The sequence below is a fragment of the Chiloscyllium punctatum genome, unplaced genomic scaffold (assembly GCF_047496795.1).
Source record: "Chiloscyllium punctatum isolate Juve2018m unplaced genomic scaffold, sChiPun1.3 scaffold_144, whole genome shotgun sequence".
NCBI lineage: Eukaryota > Metazoa > Chordata > Chondrichthyes > Orectolobiformes > Hemiscylliidae > Chiloscyllium > Chiloscyllium punctatum.
In genome coordinates this window covers 37707-65000 of record NW_027309878.1, presented here as the reverse complement: position 1 = coordinate 65000, position 27294 = coordinate 37707, and the positions used below count along the sequence as shown (strand labels likewise).

General features: G+C 56.9%; 1 protein-coding gene across 1 annotated transcript in view; it reads right to left on the bottom strand.

The window, feature by feature from the left end:
- The window catches only part of LOC140471658 (uncharacterized), a 64899-nt gene that overhangs the window by 75 nt on the left and 37530 nt on the right, over positions 1–27294 (bottom strand). The window contains exons 4-5 of the mRNA XM_072567439.1: positions 4282–4532; positions 1–270 (exon numbers count right to left, since the gene is read on the bottom strand). The exon at positions 1–270 is cut by the window's left edge and continues 75 nt beyond it. Coding sequence (XP_072423540.1) covers positions 1–270; positions 4282–4532 — 521 coding nt within the window. The remainder of the gene's footprint in view (positions 271–4281; positions 4533–27294) is intronic.

The window sequence follows — 27294 nt, the reverse complement described above, 5'->3', positions numbered from 1 at the left end:
GTGATTGGCTGTGGGGTTGCTAGGGGCTGTGGGGTTGCTAGGGGCTGTGGGGTTGCTAGGGGCTGTGGGGTTGCTAGGGGCTGTGGGGTTGCTAGGGGCTGTGTGGGTTGCTAGGGGCTGTGGGGTTGCTAGGGGCTGTGGGGCGGAGCTGGGAGGGTAGTATGGGATGGATGGGAGAACTGGATGGGCATTGGCTGCTGATAGTGACCAATGAGGGAATGCTGGGGGAGGGCGATCGAACATTCTGGGATCCGAGTTGGGCTGTGCCCCCTGAGGAGAAACAGATAGAGGGTCACCTCCTCGATTACCATCCCCCTCCACCTCGCTCCCTCCATCCCCCTCCACACCCTCCCTCCATCCCCCTCCACCTCGCTCCCTACATCCCCCCTCCACCTCGCTCCCTACATCCCCCTCCACACCCTCCCTCCATCCCCCTCCACACCCTCCCTCCATCCCCCCTCCACCTCGCTCCCTACATCCCCCTCCACACCCTCCCTCCATCCCCCCTCCCACCTCGCTCCCTACATCCCCCTCCACACCCTCCCTCCATCCCCCTCCACCTCGCTCCCTCCATCCCCCTCCACACCCTCCCTCCATCCCCCTCCACACCCTCCCTCCATCCCCTCCACACCCTCCTCCTCCATCCCCCTCCACCTCGCTCCCTCCATCCCCCTCCACACCCTCCCTCCATCCCCCCTCCACCCCCTCCCCTCCATCCCCCTCCACCTCGCTCCCCTACATCCCCCTCCACACCCCTCCCCTCCATCCCCCTCCACCTCGCTCCCTCCATCCCCTCCACACCCTCCCTCCATCCCCCTCCACACCCTCCCTCCATCCCCCTCCACACCCTCCCTCCATCCCCCTCCACCTCGCTCCCTACATCCCCCCTCCCACCTCTCCCTCCATCCCCCTCCACCTCGCTCCCTCCATCCCCCTCCACACCCTCCCTCCATCCCCCCTCCACCTCGCTCCCTTCATCCCCCTCCACACCCTCCCTCCATCCCCCTCCCTCCACCCCTCCCTCCATCCCCCTCCACACCTCTCCCTCCATCCCCCCTCCACCTCGCTCCCTACCTCCCCCTCCACACCCTCCCTCCATCCCCCTCCACCTCACTCCCTCCCACCCCTCTCCACCCCCCCACCCCTCTCCCTCCACCCTCCCCCCTCACCCTCCCTCCCCTCCTCCCCTCCCCTCACCCCTCTCCCTCCATCCCCTCCCTCCACCCCCCCACCCCCTCTCCCTCCACCCCCCCACCCCTCTCCCTCCCCACCCCCCACCCCTCCCCCCACCCTCTCCCCCCCTCTCCCCCACCCCTCTCCCCCCACCCCTCTCCCTCCACCACCCCCTCCCCACCCACACCCCTCCCCCCCCACTCCCTCCTCCCCCTCCACCCCCTCCCCCTCCCACCCCCCACCCCCTCCCCCTCACCTCCTCCCCCCCACCCCTCTCCCTCCACCCCTCTCCCCCACCCCTCCCTCCCCCCACCCCTCTCCCCCCCCCCACCCCTCTCCCCCCCCCCTCTCCCCCCACCCCTCTCCACCCACCCCCCACCCACCCCTCCCCCCCACCCCTCTCCCCCCACCCCCTCTCTCCCCACCCCCCCCCACCCCTCTCCCCCCCACCCCCCCCCCCACCCCTCCTCCCCCCACCCCTCTCCCCCCACCCCTCTCCCCCCCACCCCTCTCTCCCCCCTCCCCCCCCCCACCCCTCTCCCCCCACCCCTCACCCCCCCACCCCTCTCCCCCCCCACCCCCTCTCCCCCCCACCCCTCTCCTCCCCCCCACCCCCCACCCCCCCCCCCCTCTCCCCCCACCCCCCTCTCCCCCCTCTCTCCCCCCACCCCTCTCCCCCCCCTCCCCCCACCCCTCTCCCCCCCACCCCTCTCCCCCCCCCACCCCTCCCTCCCCCCACCCCTCTCCCCCACCCCTCTCCCCCCACCCCCTCTCTCCCCCCACCCCTCTCCCTCCCCCCACCCCTCTCCCCCCCACCCCTCTCCCCACTCTCCCCCCACCCCTCTCTCCCCCCCCACCCCTCTCCCCTCCCCTCCCCCCCACCCCTCTCCCCCCCCCCACCCCCTCTCCCTCTCCCCCCACCCCTCTCCCCCCACCCCTCTCCCTCCCCCCACCCCTCTCCCCCCCACCCCTCTCCCTCTCCCCCCACCCCTCTCCCCCCCCACCCCCCCCACTCCCCCCCACCCCTCTCCCCCCACCACCCCCACTCCCTCACCCCCCACCCCTCTCCCCCCCCCACCCCTCTCCCCACCCCTCCCCCCCACCCCTCTCCCTCTCCCCCCACCTCCCCCCCACCCCTCTCCCCTCCCCCACCCCCTCCCACCCCCACCCCTCTCCTCCCCCCACCCCTCTCCCCCCCCCACCTCCCCCTCTCCCCCCACCCCTCCACCCCCACCCCTCTCCCTCTCCCCCCCACCCCTCTCCCCCCCACCCCTCTCCCTCTCCCCCCCACCCCTCTCCCCCACCCCACCCCTCTCCCCCACCCCTCTCCCCCCACCCCTCTCCCCCCCCACCCCTCTCCCTCCCCCCCACCCCTCTCCCCCCCCCTCACCCCCCCCACCCCTCTCCCCCCCCACCCCCCTCTCCCTCTCCCCCCACCCCTCTCCCCCCCCCACCCCTCTCCCCCCCCCCCCTCCCTCCCACCCCTCCCCCTCTCCCTCACCCCTCTCCCCCCCCACCCCTCCTCCTCCCCCCACCCCTCTCTCCCCCCACCCCTCTCCCCCCCCACCCCTCTCCCCCACCCCCTCCCCTCTCCCTCCCCCCACCCCTCTCCCCCCCCACCCCTCCCCCCCTCCCTCTCCCCCCACCCCTCCTCTCCCCCCCCTCTCCCCTCCCCCCCCCACCCCCACCCCTCTCCCCCCACCCCTCTCCCCCCCCACCCCTCTCCCCCCACCCCTCTCCCCCCCACCCCCTCTCCCCCTCCCCCCCACCCCTCTCCCCCCCCCCCTCTCTCCCCCCACCCTCATCCCCCCCACCCCCTCCTCCCCCCCCTCTCCCCCCACCCCCCCCTCTCCCCACCCCTCCCCCCACCCCTCTCCCCCCCACCCCTCACCCCCCCTCACCCCCCCCCCCACCCCTCTCCCCCCCCACCCCTCTCCCCCCCTCTCCCCTCTCCCCCCACCCCTCTCCCCCCCCACCCCTCTCCCTCTCCCCCCCACCCCTCTCCCCCCCCACCCCTCTCCCCCTCTCCCCTCCCCCCACCCCTCTCCCCGCCCCACCCCTCTCTCTCCCCCACCCCTCTCCCCCCCACCCCCTCTCCCCCCCCACCCCTCTCCCCCCTCACCCCTCTCCCCCCACCCCTCTCCCCTCACCCCTCTCCCCCCACCCCTCTCCCCCCACCCCTCTCCCTCTCCCCCCCACCCCTCTCCCCCCCCACCCCTCTCTCCCCCACCCCTCTCCCCCCCACCCCCTCTCTCCCCCCACCCCCCTCTCCCCCCACCCCTCTCCCCCCCACCCCTCTCCCCCCCACCCCTCTCCCCCCCCACCCCTCTCCCCCCCCCTCTCTCCCCCCACCCCTCTCCCTCTCCCCCACCCCTCTCTCCCCCCACCCCTCTCTCCCCCCACCCCCTCTCCCCCCCCACCCCTCTCTCCCCCCACCCCTCTCTCCCCCCCACCCCTCTCCCTCTCCCCCCACCCCTCTCTCCCCCCACCCCTCTCCCCCCACCCCTCTCTCCCCCCCACCCCCTCTCCTCCCCCCCCACCCCTCTCTCCCCCCACCCCTCTCCCCCCCACCCCTCTCCCCCCACCCCTCTCTCCCCCCACCCCCTCTCTCCCCCCACCCCTCTCCCCCCCACCCCTCTCCCCCACCCCTCTCCCCCCACCCCCTCTTCCCCCCCACCCCCTCTCCCCCCACCCCTCTCCCCCCCCACCCCTCTCCCCCTCTCCCTCTCCCCCCCACCCCTCTCCCCCCACCGCCTCTTCCCCCCACCCCTCTCCCCCCACCCCTCTCCCCCCCACCCCTCTCCCCCACCCCTCTCTCCCCCCACCCCTCTCCCCCCCACCCCTCTCCCCCCACCCCTCTCCCCCCACCCCCTCTCCCCCCCCACCCCTCTCCCCCTCTCCCTCTCCCCCCCACCCCTCTCCCCCACCCCTCTCCCCCCCCACCCCTCTCCCCCCACCCCTCTCCCCCCACCCCTCTCCCCCCCCACCCCTCTCCCCCTCTCCCTCTCCCCCCCCACCCCTCTCCCCCCACCCCTCTCCCCCCACCCCTCTCCCTCCCCGGGTTGAGAAATGGAGGGGGTGTGATGAGGGAATGTTCCCTGAACTCACCATCAGGACAGGGCTGTGTTCAGGGTAAAGGCTGGCACTCTGACTGAGGAGGTCAGGATACCCACAGCCTGGGTACATCGCTGTCGTGTTGAATGGGTGGATGGGATTACTGGTGGTGAACTCGCTGGGAGATCCATAGTGACAGGAATCGGTGGATATGATTGGCTGAGACACGCCCACGTGCCAGGAGGGGGTCTCAGACTGAAAAGGAGATGCACCTTCGAGACCAGGAGGAGAGAAGTTCGAGTCCCCTGGGGAATCAACACAGGAGCATTTATGAACAACAAATACATGGGAAACAACGGGATAACACACACTGGGATTGGGGCTCGGGGCTCGGGGAGGGGGGGCGTGTACAAACAGAATAACTGCACCCCCCGGGAGGGAGTTACAGACTGGAATCTAATCGAGGGGTTCAGGGTGGGGTTTATATACAGAATAACAGATACCCCGGGAGGGAGTTACAGACTGGAATCTAATCGAGGGGTTCAGGGTGGGGTTTATATACAGAATAAACAGATACCCCGGGGAGGGAGTTACAGACTGGAATCTAATCGAGGGGTTCGGGGTGGGGTTTATATACAGAATAACAGATACCCCGGGAGGGAGTTACAGACTGGAATCTAATCGAGGGGTTCGGGGGGGTTTATATACAGAATAACAGATCCCCCGGAGGGAGTTACAGACTGGAATCTAATCGAGGGGTTCGGGGTGGTTTATATACAGAATAACAGATACCGGGGAGGGAGTTACAGACTGGAATCTAATCGAGGGGTTCGGGGTGGTTTATATACAGAATAACAGATACCCGGAAGGGAGTTAGAGACTGGAATCTAATCGAGAAGTTCGGGGTGGTTTATATACAGAATAACAGATACCCCTGGAGTGAGTTACGGACTGGAATCTAATCGAGGTGTTCAGGGTGGTTTATAAACAGAATAACAGATACCCCTGGAGTGAGTTACAGACTGGAATCTAATCGAGGGGTTCGGGGTGGTTTATATACAGAATAACAGATACCCCTGGAGTGAGTTACAGACTGGAATCTAATCGAGGTGTTCAGGGTGGTTTATATACAGAATAACAGATACCACGGGAGGGAGTTACAGACTGGAGTCTAATCGAGCGGGTTCGGGGTGGTTTATATACATTATAACAGATACCCGGGAGGTAGTTACAGACTGGAATCTAATCGAGGGGTTCGGGGTGGTTTATATACAGAATAACGGATACTCCGGGAGGGAGTTACAGACTGGAATCTAATCGAGGGGTTCGGGGTGGTTTATATACAGAATAACGGATACTCCGGGAGGGAGTTACAGACTGGAATCTAATCGAGGGGTTCGGGGTGGGGGTTTATATACAGAATAACGGATACTCCGGGAGGGGAGTTACAGACTGGAATCTAATCAAGGGGTTCGGGGGGGTTTATATACAGAATAACAGATACTCCGGAGGGAGTTACAGATTGGAATCTAATCGAGGGGTTCGGGGGGGTTTATATACAGAATAACAGATACCCGGGAGGGAGTTACAGACTGGAATCTAATCGAGGGGTTCGGGGTGGTTTATATACAGAATAACAGATACCCCGGAGGGTGTTACAGACTGGAATCTAATCGAGGGTTCAGGGTGGGGTTTATATACAGAATAACAGATACCCGGGAGAGAGTTACAGACTGGAATCTAATCGAGGGGTTCGGGGTGGTTTATATACTGAATAAGAGATACCCCGGGGAGGGAGTTACAGACTGGAATCTGATCGAGGGGTTCGGGGGGTTTATATACAGAATAACAGATACCCCAGAGGGAGTTACAGACTGGAATCTAATCGAGGGGTTCAGGGTGGTTTATATACAGAATAACAGATACCCCTGGAGGGAGTTACAGACTGGAATCTAATCGAGAGGTTCAGGGTGGTTTATAAACAGAATAACAGATATCCCGGAGGGAGTTACAGACTGGAATCGAATCGAAGGGTTCGGGGTGGTGTATATACAGAATAACAGATACCCCGGGAGGGAGTTACAGGCTGGAATCTAATCGAGGGGTTCGGGGGGGTTTATATACAGAATAACAGATACCCCAGAGGGAGTTACAGACTGGAATCTAATCGAGAGGTTCGGGGTGGGGTTTATATACAGAATAACAGATACCCGGGAGAGAGTTACAGACTGGAATCTAATCGAGGGGTTCGGGGTGGTTGAGATACAGAATAACAGATACCCGGGAGGGAGTTACAGACGAATCTAATCGAGGGGTTTGGGGTGGTTTATATACAGAATAACAGATACCCCGGGAGGGAGTTAAAGACTGGAATCAAATCGAGTGGTTCGGGGGGGTTTATATACAGAATAACAGATACCCCTGGAGTTAGTTACAGACTGGAATCTGATCGAGGGGTTCGGGGTGGGGTTTATATACAGAATAACAGATACCCCGGGAGTGAGTTACAGACTGGAATCTAATCGAGGGATTCGAGGTGGGGTTTATATACAGAATAATAGATACCCCGGGGAGGGAATTACAGACTGCAATCTAATCGAGGGGTTCGGGGTGGTTTATATACAGAATAACAGATACCCGGGAGGGAATTACAGACTGGAATCTAATCGAGGGTTTCGAGGTGGGGTTTATATACAGAATAACAGATACCCCGGGAGGGAGTTACAGACTGGAATCTAATCGAGGGGTTCGGGGTGGGGTTTATATACAGAATAACAGATACCCCGGGAGGGAGTTACAGACTGGAATCTAATCGAGGGGTTCGGGGTGGGGGTTTATATACAGAATAACAGATACCCAGGAGGGAGTTACAGACTGGAATCTAATCGAGGGTTTCGGCGTGGTTTATATACAGAATAACAGATACCCCGGGAGGGAGTTACAGACTGGAATCTAATCGAGGGATTCGGGGTTGGTTATATACAGAATAACAGATACCCAGGAGGGAGTTACAGACTGGAATCTAATCGAGGGTTTCGGCGTGGTTTATATACAGAATAACAAATACCCCGGGAGGGAGTTACAGACTGGAATCTAATCGAGGGGTTCGGGGTGGTTTATATACAGAATAACAGATACCCCGGAGGGAGTTACAGACTGGAATCTAATCGTGGGGTTCGGGGTGGTTTATATACAGAATAACGGATACTCCGGGAGGGAGTTACAGACTGGAATCTAATCGAGGGGTTCGGAGTGGTTTATATACAGAATAACAGATACCCCGGGAGGGAGTTACAGACTGGAATCTAATCGAGGAGTTCAGGGTGGTTTATATACAGAATAACAGATACCCCTGGAGTGAGTTACGGACTGGAATCTAATCGAGGTGTTCAGGGTGGTTTATAAACAGAATAACAGATACCCCTGGAGTGAGTTACAGACTGGAATCTAATCGAGGGGTTCGGGGTGGTTTATATACAGAATAACAGATACCCCTGGAGTGAGTTACAGACTGGAATCTAATCGAGGTGTTCAGGGTGGTTTATATACAGAATAACAGATACCACGGGAGGGAGTTACAGACTGGAGTCTAATCGAGGGGTTCGGGGTGGTTTATATACATTATAACAGATACCCGGGAGGTAGTTACAGACTGGAATCTAATCGAGGGGTTCGGGGTGGTTTATATACAGAATAACGGATACTCCGGGAGGGAGTAACAGACTGGAATCTAATCAAGGGGTTCGGGGGGGTTTATATACAGAATAACAGATACTCCGGAGGGAGTTACAGATTGGAATCTAAATCGAGGGGTTCGGGGGGGTTTATATACAGAATAACAGATACCCGGGAGGGAGTTACAGACTGGAATCTAATCGAGGGGTTCGGGGTGGTTTATATACAGAATAACAGATACCCCGGAGGGTGTTACAGACTGGAATCTAATCGAGGGGTTCAGGGTGGGGTTTATATACAGAATAACAGATACCCGGGAGAGAGTTACAGACTGGAATCTAATCGAGGGGTTCGGGGTGGTTTATATACTGAATAAGAGATACCCCGGGGAAGGAGTTACAGACTGGAATCTGATCGAGGGGTTCGGGGGGTTTATATACAGAATAACAGATACCCCAGAGGGAGTTACAGACTGGAATCTAATCGAGGGGTTCAGGGTGGTTTATATACAGAATAACAGATACCCCTGGAGGGAGTTACAGACTGGAATCTAATCGAGAGGTTCAGGGTGGTTTATAAACAGAATAACAGATATCCCGGAGGGAGTTACAGACTGGAATCGAATCGAAGGGTTCGGGGTGGTGTATATACAGAATAACAGATACCCCGGGAGGGAGTTACAGGCTGGAATCTAATCGAGGGGTTCGGGGGGGTTTATATACAGAATAACAGATACCCCAGAGGGAGTTACAGACTGGAATCTAATCGAGAGGTTCGGGGTGGGGTTTATATACAGAATAACAGATACCCGGGAGAGAGAGTTACAGACTGGAATCTAATCGAGGGGTTCGGGGTGGTTGAGATACAGAATAACAGATACCCGGGAGGGGAGTTACAGACGAATCTAATCGAGGGGTTTGGGGTGGTTTATATACAGAATAACAGATACCCCGGGAGGGAGTTAAAGACTGGAATCAAATCGAGTGGTTCGGGGGGGTTTATATACAGAATAAACAGATACCCCTGGAGTTAGTTACAGACTGGAATCTGATCGAGGGGTTCGGGGGGGGGGGGGGGGGGGTTTATATACAGAATAACAGATACCCCGGGAGTGAGTTACAGACTGGAATCTAATCGAGGGATTCGAGGTGGGGTTTATATACAGAATAATAGATACCCCGGGGAGGGAATTACAGACTGCAATCTAATCGAGGGGTTCGGGGTGGTTTATATACAGAATAACAGATACCCGGGAGGGAATTACAGACTGGAATCTAATCGAGGGTTTCGAGGTGGGGTTTATATACAGAATAACAGATACCCCCGGGAGGGAGTTACAGACTGGAATCTAATCGAGGGGTTCGGGGTGGGGTTTATATACAGAATAACAGATACCCCGGGAGGGAGTTACAGACTGGAATCTAATCGAGGGGTTCGGGGTGGGGTTTATATACAGAATAACAGATACCCAGGAGGGAGTTACAGACTGGAATCTAATCGAGGGTTTCGGCGTGGTTTATATACAGAATAACAGATACCCCGGGAGGGAGTTACAGACTGGAATCTAATCGAGGGATTCGGGGTTGGTTATATACAGAATAACAGATACCCAGGAGGGAGTTACAGACTGGAATCTAATCGAGGGTTTCGGCGTGGTTTATATACAGAATAACAAATACCCCGGGAGGGAGTTACAGACTGGAATCTAATCGAGGGGTTCGGGGTGGTTTATATACAGAATAACAGATACCCCGGAGGGAGTTACAGACTGGAATCTAATCGTGGGGTTCGGGGTGGTTTATATACAGAATAACGGATACTCCGGGAGGGAGTTACAGACTGGAATCTAATCGAGGGGTTCGGAGTGGTTTATATACAGAATAACAGATACCCCGGGAGGGAGTTACAGACTGGAATCTAATCGAGGAGTTTCAGGGTGGTTTATATACAGAATAACAGATACCCCTGGAGTGAGTTACGGACTGGAATCTAATCGAGGTGTTCAGGGTGGTTTATAAACAGAATAACAGATACCCCTGGAGTGAGTTACAGACTGGAATCTAATCGAGGGGTTCGGGGTGGTTTATATACAGAATAACAGATACCCCTGGAGTGAGTTACAGACTGGAATCTAATCGAGGTGTTCAGGGTGGTTTATATACAGAATAACAGATACCACGGGAGGGAGTTACAGACTGGAGTCTAATCGAGGGGGTTCGGGGTGGTTTATATACATTATAACAGATACCCGGGAGGTAGTTACAGACTGGAATCTAATCGAGGGGTTCGGGGTGGTTTATATACAGAATAACGGATACTCCGGGAGGGAGTAACAGACTGGAATCTAATCAAGGGGTTCGGGGGGGTTTATATACAGAATAACAGATACTCCGGAGGGAGTTACAGATTGGAATCTAATCGAGGGGTTCGGGGGGGGTTTATATACAGAATAACAGATACCCGGGAGGGAGTTACAGACTGGAATCTAATCGAGGGGTTCGGGGTGGTTTATATACAGAATAACAGATACCCCGGAGGGTGTTACAGACTGGAATCTAATCGAGGGGTTCAGGGTGGGGTTTATATACAGAATAACAGATACCCGGGAGAGAGTTACAGACTGGAATCTAATCGAGGGGTTCGGGGTGGTTTATATACTGAATAAGAGATACCCCGGGGAGGGAGTTACAGACTGGAATCTGATCGAGGGGTTCGGGGGGTTTATATACAGAATAACAGATACCCCAGAGGGAGTTACAGACTGGAATCTAATCGAGGGGTTCAGGGTGGTTTATATACAGAATAACAGATACCCCTGGAGGGAGTTACAGACTGGAATCTAATCGAGAGGTTCAGGGTGGTTTATAAACAGAATAACAGATATCCCGGAGGGAGTTACAGACTGGAATCGAATCGAAGGGTTCGGGGTGGTGTATATACAGAATAACAGATACCCCGGGAGGGAGTTACAGACTGGAATCTAATCGAGGGATTCGGGGTTGGTTATATACAGAATAACAGATACCCAGGAGGGAGTTACAGACTGGAATCTAATCGAGGGTTTCGGCGTGGTTTATATACAGAATAACAAATACCCCGGGAGGGAGTTACAGACTGGAATCTAATCGAGGGGTTCGGGGTGGTTTATATACAGAATAACAGATACCCCGGAGGGAGTTACAGACTGGAATCGAATCGAAGGGTTCGGGGTGGTGTATATACAGAATAACAGATACCCCGGGAGGGAGTTACAGGCTGGAATCTAATCGAGGGGTTCGGGGGGGTTTATATACAGAATAACAGATACCCCAGAGGGAGTTACAGACTGGAATCTAATCGAGAGGTTCGGGGTGGGGTTTATATACAGAATAACAGATACCCGGGAGAGAGTTACAGACTGGAATCTAATCGAGGGGTTCGGGGTGGTTGAGATACAGAATAACAGATACCCGGGAGGGAGTTACAGACGAATCTAATCGAGGGGTTTGGGGTGGTTTATATACAGAATAACAGATACCCCGGGAGGGAGTTAAAGACTGGAATCAAATCGAGTGGTTCGGGGGGGTTTATATACAGAATAACAGATACCCCTGGAGTTAGTTACAGACTGGAATCTGATCGAGGGGTTCGGGGTGGGGTTTATATACAGAATAACAGATACCCTGGGAGGGAGTTACAGACTGGAATCTAATCGAAGGGTTCGGGGTGGTTTATATACAGGATAACAGATACCCCGGGGAGGGAGTTACAGACTGGAATCTAATCGAGGGGTTCGGGGGGGTTTATATACAGAATAACAGATACCCCCGGGGGGGAGTTACAGACTGGAATCTCATCGAGGGGTTCGGGGTGGTTTATATACAGAATAACAGATACCCGGGGAGGGAGTTACAGATTGGAATCTAATCGAGGGGTTCGGGGTGGTTTATATACAGAATAACAGATACCCCGGGAGGGAGATACAGCCTGGAATCGAATCGAGGGGTTCGGGGGGGTTTATATAGAGAATAACAGATACCCCTGGGAGGGAGATACAGCCTGGAATCGAATCGAGGGGTTCGGGGTGGTTTATATAGAGAATAACAGATACCCCGGGGAGGGAGTTACAGACTGGAATCTAATCGAGAGGTTCGGGGTGGTTTATATACAGAATAACAGATACCCCGGGAGGGAGTTACAGACTGAAATCTAATCGAGGGGTTCGGGGTGGGGTTTATATACAGAATAACAGATACCCAGGAGGGAGTTAGAGATTGGAATCTAATCGAGGGGTTCGGGGTGGGGGGTGTGGGAGTGGGGGGGGGGGGGTGGGGGGGGAGGGGGGGGGAGGGGGGAGGGGGGGGGTGGGGGGGGGGGGGGGGGGGGGGGGGGGGGGGGGGGGGGGGGGGGGGGGGGGGGGGGGGGGGGTGGGGGGGGGGGGGGGGGGGGTGGGGGGGTTTATATACAGAATAACAGATACCCAGGAGGGAGTTAGAGATTGGAATCTAATCGAGGGGTTCGGGGTGGGGTTTATACGCAGAATAACAGATACCCCGGGAGGGAGTTACAGACTAAAATCTAATCGAGGGGTTCAGGGTGGTTTATATACAGAATAACAGATACCTGGGAGGGAGTTACAGACTGGAATCTAATCGAGGGGTTCAGGGTGGGGTTTTATATACAGAATAACAGATACCCCGGGGAGGGAGTTACAGACTGGAATCTAATCGAGGAGTTCAGGGTGGGGTTTATTTACAGAATAACAGATACCCCGGGAGGGAGTTACAGACTGGGATCTAATCGAGGAGTTCGGGGTGGTTTATATACAGAATAACAGATACCCTGGGAGGGAGTTACAGACTGGGTCTGGGGTTCACCGTAGAGAGTTACAGACTGGGTCTGGGGTTCACCGAAGAGAGAGACAGACTGGGTCTGGGGTTCACCGTAGAGAGTGACAGACTGGGTCTGGGGTTCACGTATAGTGAGAGACAGACTGGGTCTGGGGTTCACCGTAGAGAGTGACAGACTGGGTCTGGGGTTCACCGTAGAGAGTGACAGACGGGTCTGGGGTTCACCGTAGAGAGTGACAGACGGGTCTGGGGTTCACCGTAGTCAGTGACAGACTGGGTCTGGGGTTCACCATAGAGAGTTACAGACTGGGTCTGGGGTTCACCGTAGTCAGTGACAGACTGGGTCTGGGGTTCACCGTAGAGAGAGACAGACTGGATCTAGGGTTCACCGTAGAGAGAGACAGACTGGGTCTGGGGTTCACCGTAGAGAGTTACAGACTGGGTCTGGGGTTCACCGTAGAGAGAGACAGACTGGGTCTGGGGTTCACCGTAGAGAGTTACAGACTGGGTCTGGGGTTCACCGTAGTCAGTGACAGACTGGGTCTTGGGTTCACCGTAGTGACAGACTGGGTCTGGGGTTCACCGTAGTGAGAGACAGACTGGGTCAGGGGTTCACCGTAGAGAGAGACAGACTGGGTCTGGGGTTCACCGTAGAGAGAGACAGACTGGGTCTGGGGTTCACCGTAGTCAGTGACAGACTGGGTCTGGGGTTCACCGTAGAGAATGACAGACTGGATCTGGGGTTCACCGTAGTCAGTGACAGACTGGGTCTGGGTTTCACCGTAGAGAGAGACAGACTGGATCTGGGGTTCACCGTAGAGAGTGACAGACTGGGTCTGGGGTTCACCGTAGAGAGAGACAGACTGGGTCTGGGGTTCACCGTAGAGAGTTACAGACTGGGTCTGGGGTTCACCGTAGAGACAGACTGGGTCTGGGGTTCACCGTAGTCAGTGACAGACTGGGTCTGGGGTTCACCGTAGAGAGTTACAGACTGGGTCTGGGGTTCACCGTAGAGAGAGACAGACTGGGTCTGGGGTTCACCGTAGAGAGAGACAGACTGGGTCTGGGGTTCACCGTAGAGAGTTACAGACTGGGTCTGGGGTTCACCGTAGTCAGTGACAGACTGGGTCTTGGGTTCACCGTAGTGACAGACTGGGTCTGGGGTTCACCGTAGAGAGAGACAGACTGGGTCTGGGGTTCACCGTAGTGAAAGACTGGATCTGGAGTTCACCGTAGAGAGTGACAGACTGGGTCTGGGGTTCACCGTAGAGAGTGACAGACGGGTCTGGGGTTCACCGTAGTGAGTGACAGACTGGGTCTGGGGTTCACCGTAGAGAGTGACAGACTGGGTCAGGGGTTCACCGTAGAGAGTGACAGACGGGTCTGGGGTTCACCGTAGTCAGTGACAGACTGGGTCTGGGGTTCACCATAGAGAGTGACAGACTGGGTCTGGGGCTCACCGTAGAGAGTGACAGACTGGGTCTGGGGTTCACCGTAGAGAGTGACAGATGGGTCTGGGGTTCACCGCAGTGAGTGACAGACTGGGTCTGGGGTTCACCGTAGAGAGAGACAGACTGGGTCTGGGGTTCACCGTAGTGAAAGACTGGATCTGGAGTTCACCGTAGAGAGTGACAGACTGGGTCTGGGGTTCACCGTAGAGAGTGACAGACGGGTCTGGGGTTCACCGTAGTGAGTGACAGACTGGGTCTGGGGTTCACCGTAGAGAGTGACAGACTGGGTCAGGGGTTCACCGTAGAGAGTGACAGACGGGTCTGGGGTTCACCGTAGTCAGTGACAGACTGGGTCTGGGGTTCACCATAGAGAGTGACAGACTGGGTCTGGGGCTCACCGTAGAGAGTGACAGACTGGGTCTGGGGTTCACCGTAGAGAGTGACAGATGGGTCTGGGGTTCACCGCAGTGAGTGACAGACTGGGTCTGGGGTTCACCGTAGTGAGTGACAGACTGGGTCTGGGGTTCACCGTTGAGAGTGACAGACTGGGTCTGGGGTTCACCGTAGAGAGAGACAGACTGGGTCTGGGGTTCACCGTAGAGAGTGACAGACTGGGTCTGGGGTTCACCGTAGAGAGTGACAGACTGGGTCTGGGGTTCACCGTAGAGAGAGACAGACTGGGTCTGGGGTTCACCGTAGAGAGTGACAGACTGGGTCTGGGGTTCACCGTAGTGAGAGACAGACTGGGTCTGGGGTTCACCGTAGAGAGTGACAGACTGGGTCTGGGGTTCACCATAGAGAGAGACAGACTGGGTGTGGGGTTCACCGTAGTCAGTGACAGACTGGGTCTGGGGTTCACCGTAGTCAGTGACAGACTGGGTCTGGAGTTCACCGTAGTCAGTGACAGACTGGGTCTGGGGTTCACCGTAGTGACAGACTGGGTCTGGGGTTCACCGTAGAGAGTGACAGACTGGGTCTGGGGTTCACCGTAGTGAGAGACAGACTGGGTCTGGGGTTCACCGTAGAGAGTGACAGACTGGGTCTGGGGTTCACCATAGAGAGAGACAGACTGGGTCTGGGGTTCACCGTAGTCAGTGACAGACTGGGTCTGGGGTTCACCGTAGTCAGTGACAGACTGGGTCTGGAGTTCACCGTAGTCAGTGACAGACTGGGTCTAGGGTTCACCGTAGTCAGTGACAGACTGGGTCTGGGGTTCACCGTAGAGAGTGACAGACTGGGTCTGGGGTTCACCGTAGTCAGTGACAGACTTGGTCTAGGATTCACCGTAGTCAGTGACAGACTGGGTCTGGGGTTCACCGCAGTGAGTGACAGACTGGGTCTGGGGTTCACCGTAGTGAATGACAGACTGGGTCTGGGGTTCACCGTAGAGAGTGACAGACTGGGTCTGGGGTTCACCGTAGAGAGTGACAGACGGGTCTGGGGTTCACCGTAGAGAGTGACAGACGGGTCTGGGGTTCACCGTAGTCAGTGACAGACTGGGTCTGGGGTTCACCGTAGAGAGAGACAGACTGGGTCTGGGGTTCACCGTAGTCAGTGACAGACTGGGTCTGGGGTTCACCGTAGTCAGTGACAGACTGGGTCTGGGGTTCACCGTAGAGAGAGACAGACTGGATCTAGGGTTCACCGTAGAGAGAGACAGACTGGGTCTGGGGTTCACCGTAGAGAGTTACAGACTGGGTCTGGGGTTCACCGTAGTCAGTGACAGACTGGGTCTGGGGTTCACCGTAGAGAGAGACAGACTGGGTCTGGGGTTCACCGTCGAGAGTTACAGACTGGGTCTGGGGTTCACCGTTGTCAGTGACAGACTGGGTCTTGGGTTCACCGTAGTGACAGACTGGGTCTGGGGTTCACCGTAGTGAGAGACAGACTGGGTCAGGGGTTCACCGTAGAGAGAGACAGACTGGGTCTGGGGTTCACCGTAGAGAGAGACAGACTGGGTCTGGGGTTCACCGTAGTCAGTGACAGACTGGGTCTGGGGTTCACCGTAGAGAGTGACAGACTGGATCTGGGGTTCACCGTAGTCAGTGACAGACTGGGTCTGGGTTTCACCGTAGAGAGAGACAGACTGGATCTGGGGTTCACCGTAGAGAGTGACAGACTGGGTCTGGGGTTCACCGTAGAGAGAGACAGACTGGGTCTGGGGTTCACCGTAGAGAGTTACAGACTGGGTCTGGGGTTCACCGTAGAGACAGACTGGGTCTGGGGTTCACCGTAGTCAGTGACAGACTGGGTCTGGGGTTCACCGTAGTCAGTGACAGACTGGGTCTTGGGTTCACCGTAGTGACAGACTGGGTCTGGGGTTCACCGTAGAGAGAGACAGACTGGGTCTGGGGTTCACCGTAGTGACAGACTGGATCTGGAGTTCACCGTAGAGAGTGACAGACTGGGTCTGGGGTTCACCGTAGAGAGTGACAGACGGGTCTGGGGTTCACCGTAGTGAGTGACAGACTGGGTCTGGGGTTCACCGTAGAGAGTGACAGACTGGGTCAGGGGTTCACCGTAGAGAGTGACAGACGGGTCTGGGGTTCACCGTAGTCAGTGACAGACTGGGTCTGGGGTTCACCATAGAGAGTGACAGACTGGGTCTGGGGTTCACCGTAGAGAGAGACAGACTGGGTCTGGGGTTCACCGTAGAGAGTTACAGACTGGGTCTGGGGTTCACCGTAGAGAGTGACAGATGGGTCTGGGGTTCACCGCAGTGAGTGCCAGACTGGGTCTGGGGTTCACCGTAGTGAGTGACAGACTGGGTCTGGGGTTCACCGTAGAGAGTGACTGACTGGGTCTGGGGTTCACCGTAGAGAGTGACAGACTGGGTCTGGGGTTCACCGTAGAGAGAGACAGACTGGGTCTGGGGTTCACCGTAGAGAGTGACAGACTGGGTCTGGGGTTCACCGTAGAGAGTGACAGACTGGGTCTGGGGTTCACCGTAGAGAGAGACAGACTGGGTCTGGGGTTCACCGTAGAGAGTTACAGACTGGGTCTGGGGTTCACCGTAGAGAGAGACAGACTGGGTCTGGGGTTCACCGTAGAGAGTGACAGACTGGGTCTGGGGTTCACCGTAGTGACAGACTGGGTCTGGGGTTCACCGTAGTCAGTGACAGACTGGGTCTGGGGTTCACCGTAGTCAGTGACAGACTGGGTCTGGGGTTCACCGTAGTCAGTGACAGACTGGGTCTAGGATTCACCGTAGTCAGTGACAGACTGGGTCTGGGGTTCACCGTAGTGAATGACAGACTTGGTCTGGGGTTCACCGTAGAGAGTGACAGACTGGGTCTGGGGTTCACCGTAGAGAGAGACAGACTGGGTCTGGGGTTCACCGTAGTCAGTGACAGACTGGGTCTGGGGTTCACCGTAGTCAGTGACAGACTGGGTCTGGAGTTCACCGTAGTCAGTGACAGACTGGGTCTAGGGTTCACCGTAGTCAGTGACAGACTGGGTCTGGGGTTCACCGTAGTCAGTGACAGACTGGGTCTAGGATTCACCGTAGTCAGTGACAGACTGGGTCTGGGATTCACCGCAGTGAGTGACAGACTGGGTCTGGGATTCACCGCAGTGAGTGACAGACTGGGTCTGGGGTTCACCGTAGTCAGTGACAGACTGGGTCTGGGGTTCACCGTAGTCAGTGACAGACTGGGTCTGGGGTTCACCGTAGTCAGTGACAGACTGGGTCTGGAGTTCACCGTAGTCAGTGACAGACTGGGTCTAGGGTTCACCGTAGTCAGTGACAGACTGGGTCTGGGGTTCACCGTAGAGAGTGACAGACTGGGTCTGGGGTTCACCGTAGTCAGTGACAGACTGGGTCTGGGGTTCACCGTAGTGACAGACTGGGTCTGGGGTTCACCGTAGAGAGTGACAGACTGGGTCTGGGGTTCACCGTAGTGAGAGACAGACTGGGTCTTGGGTTCACCGTAGTTACAGACTGGGTCTGGGGTTCACCGTAGAGAGAGACAGACTGGGTCTGGGGTTCACCGTAGTGACAGACTGGATCTGGAGTTCACCGTAGAGAGTGACAGACTGGGTCTGGGGTTCACCGTAGAGAGTGACAGACGGGTCTGGGGTTCACCGTAGTGAGTGACAGACTGGGTCTGGGGTTCACCGTAGAGAGTGACAGACTGGGTCAGGGGTTCACCGTAGAGAGTGACAGACGGGTCTGGGGTTCACCGTAGTCAGTGACAGACTGGGTCTGGGGTTCACCATAGAGAGTGACAGACTGGGTCTGGGGCTCACCGTAGAGAGTGACAGACTGGGTCTGGGGTTCACCGTAGAGAGTGACAGATGGGTCTGGGATTCACCGCAGTGAGTGCCAGACTGGGTCTGGGGTTCACCGTAGTGAGTGACAGACTGGGTCTGGGGTTCACCGTAGAGAGTGACTGACTGGGTCTGGGGTTCACCGTAGAGAGTGACAGACTGGGTCTGGGGTTCACCGTAGAGAGAGACAGACTGGGTCTGGGGTTCACCGTAGAGAGTGACAGACTGGGTCTGGGGTTCACCGTAGAGAGTGACAGACTGGGTCTGGGGTTCACCGTAGAGAGTGACAGACTGGGTCTGGGGTTCACCGTAGTCAGTGACAGACTGGGTCTGGGGTTCACCGTAGTCAGTGACAGACTGGGTCTAGGATTCACCGTAGTCAGTGACAGACTGGGTCTTGGGTTCACCGTAGTGAATGACAGACTGGGTCTGGGGTTCACCGTAGAGAGTGACAGACTGGGTCTGGGGTTCACCGTAGAGAGAGACAGACTGGGTCTGGGGTTCACCGTAGTCAGTGACAGACTGGGTCTGGGGTTCACCGTAGTCAGTGACAGACTGGGTCTGGAGTTCACCGTAGTCAGTGACAGACTGGGTCTAGGGTTCACCGTAGTCAGTGACAGACTGGGTCTGGGGTTCACCGTAGTCAGTGACAGACTGGGTCTAGGATTCACCGTAGTCAGTGACAGACTGGGTCTGGGATTCACCGCAGTGAGTGACAGACTGGGTCTGGGATTCACCGCAGTGAGTGACAGACTGGGTCTGGGGTTCACCGTAGAGAGTGACAGACTGGGTCTGGGGTTCACCATAGAGAGAGACAGACTGTGTCTGGGGTTCACCGTAGTCAGTGACAGACTGGGTCTGGGGTTCACCGTAGTCAGTGACAGACTGGGTCTGGAGTTCACCGTAGTCAGTGACAGACTGGGTCTAGGGTTCACCGTAGTCAGTGACAGACTGGGTCTGGGGTTCACCGTAGTCAGTGACAGACTGGGTCTGGGGTTCACCGTAGTCAGTGACAGACTGGGTCTGGAGTTCACCGTAGTCAGTGACAGACTGGGTCTAGGGTTCACCGTAGTCAGTGACAGACTGGGTCTGGGGTTCACCGTAGAGAGTGACAGACTGGGTCTGGGGTTCACCGTAGTCAGTGACAGACTGGGTCTGGGGTTCACCGTAGTGACAGACTGGGTCTGGGGTTCACCGTAGAGAGTGACAGACTGGGTCTGGGGTTCACCGTAGTGAGAGACAGACTGGGTCAGGGGTTCACCGTAGAGAGAGACAGACTGGGTCTGGGGTTCACCGTAGAGAGAGACAGACTGGGTCTGGGGTTCACCGTAGTCAGTGACAGACTGGGTCTGGGGTTCACCGTAGAGAGTGACAGACTGGATCTGGGGTTCACCGTAGTCAGTGACAGACTGGGTCTGGGTTTCACCGTAGAGAGAGACAGACTGGATCTGGGGTTCACCGTAGAGAGTGACAGACTGGGTCTGGGGTTCACCGTAGAGAGAGACAGACTGGGTCTGGGGTTCACCGTAGAGAGTTACAGACTGGGTCTGACGTTCACCGTAGAGACAGACTGGGTCTGGGGTTCACCGTAGTCAGTGACAGACTCGGTCTGGGGTTCACCGTAGAGAGAGACAGACTGGGTCTGGGGTTCACCGTAGAGAGTTACAGACTGGGTCTGGGGTTCACCGTAGTCAGTGACAGACTGGGTCTTGGGTTCACCGTAGTGACAGACTGGGTCTGGGGTTCACCGTAGAGAGAGACAGACTGGGTCTGGGGTTCACCGTAGTGACAGACTGGATCTGGGGTTCACCGTAGAGAGTGACAGACTGGGTCTGGGGTTCACCCTAGAGAGTGACAGACGGGTCTGGGGTTCACCGTAGTGAGTGACAGACTGGGTCTGGGGTTCACCGTAGAGAGTGACAGACTGGGTCAGGGGTTCACCGTAGAGAGTGACAGACGTGTCTGGGGTTCACCGTAGTCAGTGACAGACTGGGTCTGGGGTTCACCATAGAGAGTGACAGACTGGGTCTGGGGCTCACCGTAGTGAGTGACAGACTGGGTCTGGGGTTCACCGTAGAGAGTGACAGACTGGGTCTGGGGTTCACCGTAGAGAGTGACAGATGGGTCTGGGGTTCACCGCAGTGAGTGCCAGACTGGGTCTGGGGTTCACCGTAGAGAGTGACAGACGGGTCTGGGGTTCACCGTAGTCAGTGACAGACTGGGTCTGGGGTTCACCATAGAGAGTGACAGACTGGGTCTGGGGCTCACCGTAGAGTGTGACAGACTGGGTCTGGGGTTCACCGTAGAGAGTGACAGATGGGTCTGGGGTTCACCGCAGTGAGTGCCAGACTGGGTCTGGGGTTCACCGTAGTGAGTGACAGACTGGGTCTGGGGTTCACCGTAGAGAGTGACAGACTGGGTCTGGGGTTCACCGTAGAGAGTGACAGACTGGGTCTGGGGTTCACCGTAGAGAGAGACAGACTGGGTCTGGGGTTCACCGTAGAGAGTGACAGACTGGGTCTGGGGTTCACCGTAGAGAGTGACAGACTGGGTCTGGGGTTCACCGTAGTCAGTGACAGACTGGGTCTGGGGTTCACCGTAGTCAGTGACAGACTGGGTCTAGGATTCACCGTAGTCAGTGACAGACTGGGTCTGGGGTTCACCGCAGTGAGTGACAGACTGGGTCTGGGGTTCACCGTAGAGAGTGACAGACTGGGTCTGGGGTTCACCCTAGAGAGTGACAGACTGGGTCTGGGGTTCACCGTAGAGAGAGACAGACTGGGTCTGGGGTTCACCGTAGTCAGTGACAGACTGGGTCTGGAGTTCACCGTAGTCAGTGACAGACTGGGTCTAGGGTTCACCGTAGTCAGTGACAGACTGGGTCTGGGGTTCACCGTAGTCAGTGACAGACTGTGTCTAGGATTCACCGTAGTCAGTGACAGACTGGGTCTGGGATTCACCGCAGTGAGTGACAGACTGGGTCTGGGGTTCACCGTAGTGAATGACCGACTGGGTCTGGGGTTCACCGTAGAGAGTGACAGACTGGGTCTGGGGTTCACCATAGAGAGAGACAGACTGGGTCTGGGGTTCACCGTAGTCAGTGACAGACTGGGTCTGGAGTTCACCGTAGTCAGTGACAGACTGGGTCTAGGGTTCACCGTAGTCAGTGACAGACTGGGTCTGGGGTTCACCGTAGTCAGTGACAGACTGGGTCTGGAGTTCACCGTAGTCAGTGCCAGACTGGGTCTGGGGTTCACCGTAGTGAGTGACAGACTGGGTCTGGGGTTCACCGTAGAGAGTGACTGACTGGGTCTGGGGTTCACCGTAGAGAGTGACAGACTGGGTCTGGGGTTCACCGTAGAGAGAGACAGACTGGGTCTGGGGTTCACCGTAGAGAGTGACAGACTGGGTCTGGGGTTCACCGTAGAGAGTGACAGACTGGGTCTGGGGTTCACCGTAGAGAGAGACAGACTGGGTCTGGGGTTCACCGTAGAGAGTTACAGACTGGGTCTGGGGTTCACCGTAGAGAGAGACAGACTGGGTCTGGGGTTCACCGTAGAGAGTGACAGACTGGGTCTGGGGTTCACCGTAGTGACAGACTGGGTCTGGGGTTCACCGTAGTCAGTGACAGACTGGGTCTGGAGTTCACCGTAGTCAGTGACAGACTGGGTCTGGGGTTCACCGTAGTCAGTGACAGACTGGGTCTAGGATTCACCGTAGTCAGTGACAGACTGGGTCTGGGGTTCACCGTAGTGAATGACAGACTTGGTCTGGGGTTCACCGTAGAGAGTGACAGACTGGGTCTGGGGTTCACCGTAGAGAGAGACAGACTGGGTCTGGGGTTCACCGTAGTCAGTGACAGACTGGGTCTGGGGTTCACCGTAGTCAGTGACAGACTGGGTCTGGAGTTCACCGTAGTCAGTGACAGACTGGGTCTAGGGTTCACCGTAGTCAGTGACAGACTGGGTCTGGGGTTCACCGTAGTCAGTGACAGACTGGGTCTAGGATTCACCGTAGTCAGTGACAGACTGGGTCTGGGATTCACCGCAGTGAGTGACAGACTGGGTCTGGGATTCACCGCAGTGAGTGACAGACTGGGTCTGGGGTTCACCGTAGTCAGTGACAGACTGGGTCTGGGGTTCACCGTAGTCAGTGACAGACTGGGTCTGGGGTTCACCGTAGTCAGTGACAGACTGGGTCTGGAGTTCACCGTAGTCAGTGACAGACTGGGTCTAGGGTTCACCGTAGTCAGTGACAGACTGGGTCTGGGGTTCACCGTAGAGAGTGACAGACTGGGTCTGGGGTTCACCGTAGTCAGTGACAGACTGGGTCTGGGGTTCACCGTAGTGACAGACTGGGTCTGGGGTTCACCGTAGAGAGTGACAGACTGGGTCTGGGGTTCACCGTAGTGAGAGACAGACTGGGTCTTGGGTTCACCGTAGTTACAGACTGGGTCTGGGGTTCACCGTAGAGAGAGACAGACTGGGTCTGGGGTTCACCGTAGTGACAGACTGGATCTGGAGTTCACCGTAGAGAGTGACAGACTGGGTCTGGGGTTCACCGTAGAGAGTGACAGACGGGTCTGGGGTTCACCGTAGTGAGTGACAGACTGGGTCTGGGGTTCACCGTAGAGAGTGACAGACTGGGTCAGGGGTTCACCGTAGAGAGTGACAGACGGGTCTGGGGTTCACCGTAGTCAGTGACAGACTGGGTCTGGGGTTCACCATAGAGAGTGACAGACTGGGTCTGGGGCTCACCGTAGAGAGTGACAGACTGGGTCTGGGGTTCACCGTAGAGAGTGACAGATGGGTCTGGGATTCACCGCAGTGAGTGCCAGACTGGGTCTGGGGTTCACCGTAGTGAGTGACAGACTGGGTCTGGGGTTCACCGTAGAGAGTGACTGACTGGGTCTGGGGTTCACCGTAGAGAGTGACAGACTGGGTCTGGGGTTCACCGTAGAGAGAGACAGACTGGGTCTGGGGTTCACCGTAGAGAGTGACAGACTGGGTCTGGGGTTCACCGTAGAGAGTGACAGACTGGGTCTGGGGTTCACCGTAGAGAGTGACAGACTGGGTCTGGGGTTCACCGTAGTCAGTGACAGACTGGGTCTGGGGTTCACCGTAGTCAGTGACAGACTGGGTCTAGGATTCACCGTAGTCAGTGACAGACTGGGTCTTGGGTTCACCGTAGTGAATGACAGACTGGGTCTGGGGTTCACCGTAGAGAGTGACAGACTGGGTCTGGGGTTCACCCTAGAGAGTGACAGACTGGGTCTGGGGTTCACCGTAGAGAGAGACAGACTGGGTCTGGGGTTCACCGTAGTCAGTGACAGACTGGGTCTGGGGTTCACCGTAGTCAGTGACAGACTGGGTCTGGAGTTCACCGTAGTCAGTGACAGACTGGGTCTAGGGTTCACCGTAGTCAGTGACAGACTGGGTCTGGGGTTCACCGTAGTCAGTGACAGACTGGGTCTAGGATTCACCGTAGTCAGTGACAGACTGGGTCTGGGATTCACCGCAGTGAGTGACAGACTGGGTCTGGGATTCACCGCAGTGAGTGACAGACTGGGTCTGGAGTTCACCGTAGAGAGTGACAGACTGGGTCTGGGGTTCACCATAGAGAGAGACAGACTGTGTCTGGGGTTCACCGTAGTCAGTGACAGACTGGGTCTGGGGTTCACCGTAGTCAGTGACAGACTGGGTCTGGAGTTCACCGTAGTCAGTGACAGACTGGGTCTAGGGTTCACCGTAGTCAGTGACAGACTGGGTCTGGGATTCACCGTAGTCAGTGACAGACTGGGTCTGGGGTTCACCGTAGTCAGTGACAGACTGGGTCTGGAGTTCACCGTAGTCAGTGACAGACTGGGTCTAGGGTTCACCGTAGTCAGTGACAGACTGGGTCTGGGGTTCACCGTAGAGAGTGACAGACTGGGTCTGGGGTTCACCGTAGTCAGTGACAGACTGGGTCTGGGGTTCACCGTAGTGACAGACTGGGTCTGGGGTTCACCGTAGAGAGTGACAGACTGGGTCTGGGGTTCACCGTAGTGAGAGACAGACTGGGTCAGGGGTTCACCGTAGAGAGAGACAGACTGGGTCTGGGGTTCACCGTAGAGAGAGACAGACTGGGTCTGGGGTTCACCGTAGTCAGTGACAGACTGGGTCTGGGGTTCACCGTAGAGAGTGACAGACTGGATCTGGGGTTCACCGTAGTCAGTGACAGACTGGGTCTGGGTTTCACCGTAGAGAGAGACAGACTGGATCTGGGGTTCACCGTAGAGAGTGACAGACTGGGTCTGGGGTTCACCGTAGAGAGAGACAGACTGGGTCTGGGGTTCACCGTAGAGAGTTACAGACTGGGTCTGACGTTCACCGTAGAGACAGACTGGGTCTGGGGTTCACCGTAGTCAGTGACAGACTCGGTCTGGGGTTCACCGTAGAGAGAGACAGACTGGGTCTGGGGTTCACCGTAGAGAGTTACAGACTGGGTCTGGGGTTCACCGTAGTCAGTGACAGACTGGGTCTTGGGTTCACCGTAGTGACAGACTGGGTCTGGGGTTCACCGTAGAGAGAGACAGACTGGGTCTGGGGTTCACCGTAGTGACAGACTGGATCTGGGGTTCACCGTAGAGAGTGACAGACTGGGTCTGGGGTTCACCCTAGAGAGTGACAGACGGGTCTGGGGTTCACCGTAGTGAGTGACAGACTGGGTCTGGGGTTCACCGTAGAGAGTGACAGACTGGGTCAGGGGTTCACCGTAGAGAGTGACAGACGTGTCTGGGGTTCACCGTAGTCAGTGACAGACTGGGTCTGGGGTTCACCATAGAGAGTGACAGACTGGGTCTGGGGCTCACCGTAGTGAGTGACAGACTGGGTCTGGGGTTCACCGTAGAGAGTGACAGACTGGGTCTGGGGTTCACCGTAGAGAGTGACAGATGGGTCTGGGGTTCACCGCAGTGAGTGCCAGACTGGGTCTGGGGTTCACCGTAGAGAGTGACAGACGGGTCTGGGGTTCACCGTAGTCAGTGACAGACTGGGTCTGGGGTTCACCATAGAGAGTGACAGACTGGGTCTGGGGCTCACCGTAGAGTGTGACAGACTGGGTCTGGGGTTCACCGTAGAGAGTGACAGATGGGTCTGGGGTTCACCGCAGTGAGTGCCAGACTGGGTCTGGGGTTCACCGTAGTGAGTGACAGACTGGGTCTGGGGTTCACCGTAGAGAGTGACAGACTGGGTCTGGGGTTCACCGTAGAGAGTGACAGACTGGGTCTGGGGTTCACCGTAGAGAGAGACAGACTGGGTCTGGGGTTCACCGTAGAGAGTGACAGACTGGGTCTGGGGTTCACCGTAGAGAGTGACAGACTGGGTCTGGGGTTCACCGTAGTCAGTGACAGACTGGGTCTGGGGTTCACCGTAGTCAGTGACAGACTGGGTCTAGGATTCACCGTAGTCAGTGACAGACTGGGTCTGGGGTTCACCGCAGTGAGTGACAGACTGGGTCTGGGGTTCACCGTAGAGAGTGACAGACTGGGTCTGGGGTTCACCCTAGAGAGTGACAGACTGGGTCTGGGGTTCACCGTAGAGAGAGACAGACTGGGTCTGGGGTTCACCGTAGTCAGTGACAGACTGGGTCTGGAGTTCACCGTAGTCAGTGACAGACTGGGTCTAGGGTTCACCGTAGTCAGTGACAGACTGGGTCTGGGGTTCACCGTAGTCAGTGACAGACTGTGTCTAGGATTCACCGTAGTCAGTGACAGACTGGGTCTGGGATTCACCGCAGTGAGTGACAGACTGGGTCTGGGGTTCACCGTAGTGAATGACCGACTGGGTCTGGGGTTCACCGTAGAGAGTGACAGACTGGGTCTGGGGTTCACCATAGAGAGAGACAGACTGGGTCTGGGGTTCACCGTAGTCAGTGACAGACTGGGTCTGGAGTTCACCGTAGTCAGTGACAGACTGGGTCTAGGGTTCACCGTAGTCAGTGACAGACTGGGTCTGGGGTTCACCGTAGTCAGTGACAGACTGGGTCTGGGGTTCACCGTAGTGACAGACTGGGTCTGGGGTTCACCGTAGTCAGTGACAGACTGGGTCTGGGGTTCACCGTAGAGAGTGACGGACTGGGTCTGGGGTTCACCGTAGAGATTGACAGACTGGGTCTGGGGTTCACCGTAGTGAGTGACAGACTGGGTCTGGGGTTCACCGTAGAGAGTGACAGACTGGGTCTGGGGTTTACCGTAGTGAGTGACAGACTGGGTCTGGGGTTCACCGTAGAGAGTGACAGACTGGGTCTGGGGTTCACCGTAGTCAGTGACAGACTGGGTCTGGGGTTCACCATAGAGAGTGACAGACTGCGTCTGGGGTTCACCATAGAGAGTGACAGACTGGGTCTGGAGTTCACCGTAGTCAGTGACAGACTGGGTCTGGGGTTCACCGTAGTCAGTGACAGACTGGGTCTGGAGTTCACCGTAGTCAGTGACAGACTGGGTCTAGGGTTCACCGTAGTCAGTGACAGACTGGGTCTGGGGTTCACCGTAGTCAGTGACAGACTGTGTCTAGGATTCACCGTAGTGAGTGACAGACTGGGTCTGGGATTCACCGCAGTGAGTGACAGACTGGGTCTGGGGTTCACCGTAGTGAATGACCGACTGGGTCTGGGGTTCACCGTAGAGAGTGACAGACTGGGTCTGGGGTTCACCATAGAGAGAGACAGACTGGGTCTGGGGTTCACCGTAGTCAGTGACAGACTGGGTCTGGGGTTCACCGTAGTCAGTGACAGACTGGGTCTGGAGTTCACCGTAGTCAGTGACAGACTGGGTCTAGGGTTCACCGTAGTCAGTGACAGACTGG